The 7,150-nt window shown below is 32.4% G+C and overlaps 1 protein-coding gene across 2 annotated transcripts; it reads left to right on the top strand.

The window, feature by feature from the left end:
- On the top strand, nt 1-6,800 carry LOC127250613 (uncharacterized protein At4g15545). 2 transcript variants are annotated; one of them, XM_051273982.1, is made up of 9 exons: nt 1-328; nt 425-493; nt 3,100-3,156; nt 3,305-3,344; nt 4,189-4,233; nt 4,351-4,602; nt 5,796-5,838; nt 6,149-6,227; nt 6,349-6,800. In XM_051273982.1, the coding sequence occupies exons 1-9, from the start codon at nt 41-43 to the stop codon at nt 6,439-6,441; spliced, it is 966 nt and encodes a 321-aa protein (XP_051129939.1). In that variant the 5' UTR covers nt 1-40; the 3' UTR covers nt 6,442-6,800. The 2 variants fall into 2 exon arrangements, with proteins under 2 accessions (XP_051129939.1, XP_051129938.1); XM_051273981.1 differs by having other exon boundaries at nt 3-328; nt 4,348-4,602.
- Nucleotides 6,801-7,150: the final 350 nt, after the last annotated feature.

Genomic DNA, 7,150 nt, shown 5'->3' with positions numbered 1-7,150 from the left:
ATTATTATCTTACAATTAATGTAACAGAGGAAGGCGAAAGATGCAGTCCAAGGACTCCGCCGGCGCCGGCGGCCGGAAGTTCGATCTTCCGGAGGAGTTGCTGGAGGTACTCCCTTCCGATCCATTCGAGCAGCTCGATGTGGCGCGTAAGATAACCTCCATCGCTCTCTCCACACGAGTCAGCGCACTCGAGTCGGAGGCGGCCGCTCTCCAGCAGCATCTCGATGAACGAGACGCCATAATTTCCGACCTCGAGTCGCAGCTCGAGTCGCTCGACGCCTCTCTCGCCGATACGGCTGATAGACTCGCCGCCGTTCAGGAAGAGAAGGTTCGTTCCTGAACTTCGAATTCACATTCGGTTTCCATTATAGATACAACACACACACTGACACGCGTGTATATATATGTATGTATGTATGTGTAGGAAAGCTTGTTGAAGGAAAATGCAGAGCTGAGCAATACGGTGAAGAAGCTCAATAGAGATGTTGTGAAGGTACTCATTGGTTCACTGATTTTTTATGCTTTTTGGAAGCTATTGAATCATCTTTGTGTTTTTTTGTCTTCTTCTCAAATGGCAATGTCTATGTTACATTCGATCGATTTTTGGTTCATTGTTCTTGTGATATGTAGTTTTGGCTGTTTCTCTGGTTATGGTTTTTGGTTATTGAAGTTAAAAGACCTGTAGAATATGTTGACAACTATAGCTGGATCTGAGATATTTCCATTGGAACTAAGGAAATTGGTTCGTTGAAAGTCCTGCAACATGGACTATGATAGGGATTCTCAATGTCTTCAGAATTAGTAATTGGAATTCAGATGATCCTGTCTTTTTTTTTTTTAGTTTGGATTGAGAAGATTTAGTAATATTGATATGATATTTTGTTAGAGAAAATTTACTTCTTTTTTCGGAACGCATAGTCGAAATAGTAAAAATTGAGAAACTTTTGTTAGAAAAACACATCTATTTGGTTTAATGTTTAAATTAGTTTACTATTATTTCAGGTTAAATTGTTATTATTTGTGTTTATGTAGGCTTCTGATTTTATTATTAATACTACCCAACTTTGAAATTTTATAAAATGTAACATGACATCCATGTTTCTCCGGTTACATACAACTTGGAGCCTCATGAATTTGATGTACCAGACTTGTATGTCAAATTTGTGTCCAATTTCAATAAAGTTTATGTTCAGCCTTTGATTGTATGTTTTTGTTCAAAGTCTTGCTTCCGATTTTGACTCTCATTCAAAGCCCAGCCCTGCCCTGCCCTGCCCCGATTCTGATAGGGCCCTCCCCTGACTCTGTATTGTATAAATTATGTTACTATTTTATTATATTATGTTGGATTTATTTGTGTCTGTCCGGTCTGTGCCACATTTCTAAATGTCTCCTAATTTCATTATTAATAATATACAACTTTGAAATTCTACGAAAATGTACCAATCCCATTATGTTGAAAAGTTAATCTTAGCCATTTCAAAGTGTTTAGTTCCAACCCGGGAAGTGTAGCTTGCTAGTTTAGTCCCAATGTTAATTTCTGATGTGTGTGTGCGCGCGTGTTAATAATAAGTAGAAGGGGACCTGAATGGTCTTTGCAGCTCGGGTTACGTGATGTATATTGAATATTAGGTCCACAACATACGGGCGTATCGCTTCCAATTTCTGTCATCTGAAAGATTTGATTTTTTACTTGCAAACAGTAGCACAGCCTGGCAAATGTACTCTTGATGTTAGTTAGTGATTTACTAACACATTATGCCAACTCATAGTTGCAGTGTGCATCATGTGTGTGAGATAATAAGTAAAAAGGGGGCCAAATTGTCTGTTCAGCTCCATAATATTGTTGTTGAACGATGTAAATTGACTTTTTTAGTTTATGACAAGTGTTGAAAAAAATGTCGAGCTGTGGCCATTTGAAAGTGCTGATTTTATTTTCAAATGGTGGCGTACCTTTTCGATTTTAGTCCCAACTTTAGTTCTATTATGAAGACTTGTGGCAGGACCATATAGTTTGAACAGCAGTGTGTGCTAACTCATCCCTGCAGAATCTATGGCGCTGAGGATCATAAAAATCTAATTCAAAGTTCTTGTTGTCTTTCTTGTTACTCTCCTGCAAACTAAAGTTGTCAATTGCATGCTAATAGTGGTGTAGCAAAATGGAGTGCCTTTTAAATTGAATAATATATTATATTCCATTGATTTGGCATAATTATGCTATTTTGCTTGGACATGAAGATTAAATATATATATTAATATAAAAGTAGAGTAGGTAAAAAGTAAAATGAAGTATTATGAAAAATTTATCAAAAAATAAATAAAATTATAATGAGATAAATAGAGAAAATTGTGACAAATTAATTGTTATTTATTAAAGTAAGGATATAAATTTTTGGGTGGATAAAATTGTTTAGAGTAAATGGACTATGCTTAAGTAGGTTTAGATATTTTATAATATAATATTATATTTGTTTTTGATAAATGTTAGATTTCATACTATTTTATTATAATATATTTAGATACTTCTAACCCTAAAAAAAGAATATTGTGCAATGGGACAACATACAATTGAAAGAAATACTGAAAATAAAGAAGAAAAGATGAATATCCACACAAAAGTAACAGTGAGGATGGTGGAAACGACCAAGAAAGTTATTTATCAGATTTTGAATATTAAAGTAGTTGTGATCTCATTGTTTTCGCTTATATAACTATCTATTATTACATATATTTTACAAATTTTTTGGTTTGAATGATAATTATGAGATCATGAGATTAACTTATGGAATTTTCTTATATATTTTTATTGTAATTTTGTATATATAATAATATATATTATAAAATTTTTAAATAGCAGTCAACAATTCCACTATAGCATTTTAGAGGTCAGTTCACTATGTAACCTATCCGAAATTGACAACTATGTTGCAAACATGATTTTTATTGCATTATAGTAAATGACATAAACTAGTATTTAATGCTCATCTCCGGGCCCGATTATGATTTAAGATCTTGAATTGTGCTCTGTTATCCATCAGTGGAATGGTCATTTGACTTATGTTTGTATCTGGAAACAGATTCTTATGGTTTTCATTGTTGCAGTTGGAGGCGTTCAGGAAAAAACTTATGCAATCACTACAAGATGATGAAGACAATCCTGTAAGTTTAACCGCGGCTGCAGACTCGAGCGAGCAGAGGATGTCAACTCATTGAATCATGCATTGCTTTTGAAGATATATATATTCTTTCACATGTAGAAATGGCCATATTTTTAATTTCTAATTACTTTCTTTTGTTCTTTATGTAGGCAAGTGCATCGATTACATCAAGAAAAGCAAGCATTGCAGGTTTTCTAATTTTAATTATCTTAGGCCTTGTGTGGCTATGCATGTTGTTAGTTGATTTCCGTTTGTAGATAAATTAAATAAATGATGCATATCTTAATAGTTTGAACTTTTAGATGAGTCGGTCATGGTATCAGAGCCTTAAATTAACCTTTTAGGTGAGTCGATCATTTACATAATCTAACACATACAATGTCTTCTATCTCTTTAAATTAGGTAAAATTGCATTTTTTATCTCGTACAAAGTTCTCTTTCCTTGTTGTAGTCTTGTCATATAACAAAGTGCATTATTTATTCTACAATTAAAAGTCAGTTATAATAATAAAGTTTACTATTATTTGACTAATTATATACATATACATATGATAGTTCCATAATATTTAGATTCATTAAGGTTAACTGAAAAATTCATATTGGAACTTGTATATTTTTCTATAAATACAGTAACTTTTCTTTTCTTTAAAATTAGGCAGTTGTTACCATACTAAATTTTATAATTCAGGACACAATATCTCGGTAGAATACAAGCAATGCAACACATAGACCGACAACTCATAATATAGTTCCACGTAATATTTGCTATAATTGATTTCAGTATAAAAACAAATTTTCACACAATATTTTATATGTTGTCAGTATGTTTTATATGTGCTAAAATTATGTTTACCATAGATTATTATTACACCTAATCTCATTTGTGACTAAACTAAAGATAAATATTTCTTGTAGAACTAAAATGCAATGGTGTGCCTTCACCGGAAATTTACGATAATAAGTATTATGATACTCTCATAGGAATTTTCAATTACATGATTAGCTGAATTGTCAGTTTTTTGAGTTCTCTCAGATGATGATACCGGAAATTCCAACCCTGAAGATGTCGAAACAGATGGTATGCTCATTCTCTTCTTTAATTGTTCTCTTCCTATTTTCTTCTTATTCAAGCTTTTCTAGCCATGACTTTCCATCTATCTATCTCCTTATTATTATTTTTGTTATTGTATAGTAGTTAGGCCACGGATATCACAATCCTTATTGATCGGATCCCAAACAAGCACACCTCGCCTTACACCTCCCGGTTCCCCACCACATCTATCTGCATCTGGTTCTCCATCAAGAACACCAAAACTGGGATCTCCGAGGCGCCAATCACTTTCATTTTCGACAGCAAGAAGTGTTTTCGATGAAAAGTCTAATATATATTCTTCTGTGCCATCAACTGCTGGTTCGGCATCAAGTTTGGATTCTGGATCCCAACCGGGTTAGTTATCATGGCTTTCTCCGTTTATAAATAGCAGCACAACAAGTACACGTTGAAAAAATGAGTAAATTGCATAATAACCACCCGAGTTCTATTACAAATGCATAAAATAATCGGTGTTTTATTTATTGTATGATATTTTTTTTTGTTATATTAAAGTAGAAACAAAACACTATTTTCATGCATTGCTAACCTTAAATGTAAGTACACACTTGTAAGTAAAAGGGGCAAAATGTCTTAAATATTCTTTTATTTGTAACTGTGTATTTACAATTAGAATTGTTAAACGAATCGAGTAGCTCGCGAGCCAAGCTCGATTCGGCTCGTTTACAGAGATAAACAAGTAGAGCTTGAGCTTAAAAATTATTTTTTACAAACAAGCTCGAGCTCGAGTCGCGAGTAGCTCAATTGAACTCGTTGGTGATAATATATTTATATATTTCATATAATATATAATTTTTTATATCAAAATTTACATTTATTATTAAAATTTAACTATTTTATTATAAAAAATTATGAATAAAATTAAATATATTTAATTTTTATATTAAAAAATATATAAAATATGTATAAAATTCAAGTCAAACTCGAACTTGAGCTCGAGTACGAGCCGAGCTCGAGCCACTATTTTTGTTCGAATTCTTAACGAGCCGAGCTGAATCTGTACCGTTACCAAGTTCGAATCGAGCTCGAACAACCAATACTCGAGCTCGCTCGGCTTGTTTAACAGCTCTATTTACAATAACGTTAACGTTGGATGAAAAAAGTGCTTCGTACATACTTTAATATACACAGGGGATTTCACATAATAAATAAAACATAAATGAATATTATACAATTTACCTTTGAAAAACGAGGGTTCAGCCCTAATCTTCTATGAAATGATGGAATGTGTATATATATATCATCAGGCTATAGTAGGTGAGTGCACCCTCCTTGTAGAAGAACTTTACGAGTAAATTTCTAAAAGGGAATCTTGTATCACAATAAAATAAGAAAGTGATGTGGATTATCCAAGAATTGGTGTTGATGATCAACCTATGATGAACTTTCAATAACTATATGAGTTTAGAACTTGCCCCTCAGTTGGTTAAGCTTGTTGAATTTCGAATTTGAGCTTTTATAAATCGAGTCGTTTGATTTCAAGGCGAGGGCATTATTTAACACTATGATGTCTTGTTTGGACACTACAGGAAAGACTCGTGTGGATGGAAAAGAATTCTTCCGACAAGTCAGGTACTTCATATATACATGTATTATATTTTTCTGGTATCGAATCATCCTTGGTAAATATTACATGAATATATATATTTTATATATTGTAAACCTCTCGAAAAACACCAATAAGTGCTTCATGCTAATTGCAATTTATCTTATATTTTTACATCTATTAGTATCAAAGATGAAGTTCTTCGAGCTCAAATTATCACTTTCGTTTCTTTTTTTTTTTCCTTGCTCGAAATGGACAATTACAAACTATGATATTGGTGTTTTATTGAAAGCTAATGAATTATCATTTTGACAATACTTTATTTGGTTTGACTAGGAACCGGCTATCCCTCGAGCAATTTGGAGCATTTCTAGCGAATGTGAAGGAACTAAATGCTAATAAACAAACAAAAGAGGTATATTAATACAAATGCAATATCTACTATTTCTCGAAACTTCTTCTTCTTCTTTTTCTTCTTTTTTTTAAAACTCATTTCATCGTAAAAGTGTGATTTAATTATCCTCTATTTGCACTAGGAAACCCTCCAAAAAGCCGATGAAATATTTGGCGTGGAAAACAAGGATCTTTATTCGATCTTTGAGGGGTTGATTGCTCGTAATATCCATTGAGCAAGAGACGTAGATGCTCGTGTGTGTGCATATATATATGTGTATATGTATGTATATGTTTGCATTGCATTTGTAGATGTGTGTTGGATAAGTGTGTTTGGATGATGGGGTTTCGATGTCTCCTAAAGTATGTACGTCTCAATAATTTGGTGTCCGATATTTTATATTCGTTCATATTTGGTTTGGAAGGCGAGAGTGATCCCGAACATGGTGGAATTTTAAAGCTTAAAAGAAAATATAGTTAGCATATATGTTAGAAGGCTATTCAAACATTTATTTGTGATTGTCAATCAATTTGTAACATGTTATGACATTTTATTGTTGCCAGTATTAATAAATGTATTCATATTTGAATCTAACTCTAGTTTACTTTAGTTTAATGTAATTTATTACTCTCTCTGTTCATATCTATATATCCATTTATTTTTTTCACCGGAGTTTTAGAAATATTAGTATTATATTGGGATAAAGTAGAAATAAATGTAAAAAGACTAAATTAACCTATTAGTATTGTATGATATAAAGTTAATGACATTTGTGTAATATATTGTAAATTTAAAGGGTGTTTGCAATGTAAGGTAGATGGTACAATTATTAAAAAATGAAATGGATATTTTGTAATAGGGCAGGAAAAAATGGATAGATTGTCGAGAACAAGTGTACGGGAAGGTGGTTTGTATAATGTATTTTAGTGTGGTTTTGATTTTAA

The sequence above is a fragment of the Andrographis paniculata genome, unplaced genomic scaffold, assembly GCF_009805555.1.
Source record: "Andrographis paniculata isolate CXL003 unplaced genomic scaffold, ASM980555v1 Contig37END, whole genome shotgun sequence".
Classification (NCBI taxonomy): Eukaryota; Viridiplantae; Streptophyta; class Magnoliopsida; order Lamiales; family Acanthaceae; genus Andrographis; species Andrographis paniculata.
Note: the sequence above shows the minus strand (reverse complement) of the source record. Positions and strands in the feature narration are given on the sequence as shown.

What these genes read in the sequence shown, in the direction of transcription:
- LOC127250613 (XM_051273981.1), top strand. Translation starts at nt 41, where the DNA reads ATGCAGTCCAAGGACTCCGCCGGCGCCGGCGGCCGGAAGTTCGATCTT. An exon ending in GAATTCTTCCGACAAGTCAG is followed by an intron (nt 5,839 to 6,148) that starts GTACTTCATATA and finishes TGGTTTGACTAG; the next exon opens with GAACCGGCTATCCCTCGAGC. An exon ending in CTAATAAACAAACAAAAGAG is followed by an intron (nt 6,228 to 6,348) that starts GTATATTAATAC and finishes TATTTGCACTAG; the next exon opens with GAAACCCTCCAAAAAGCCGA.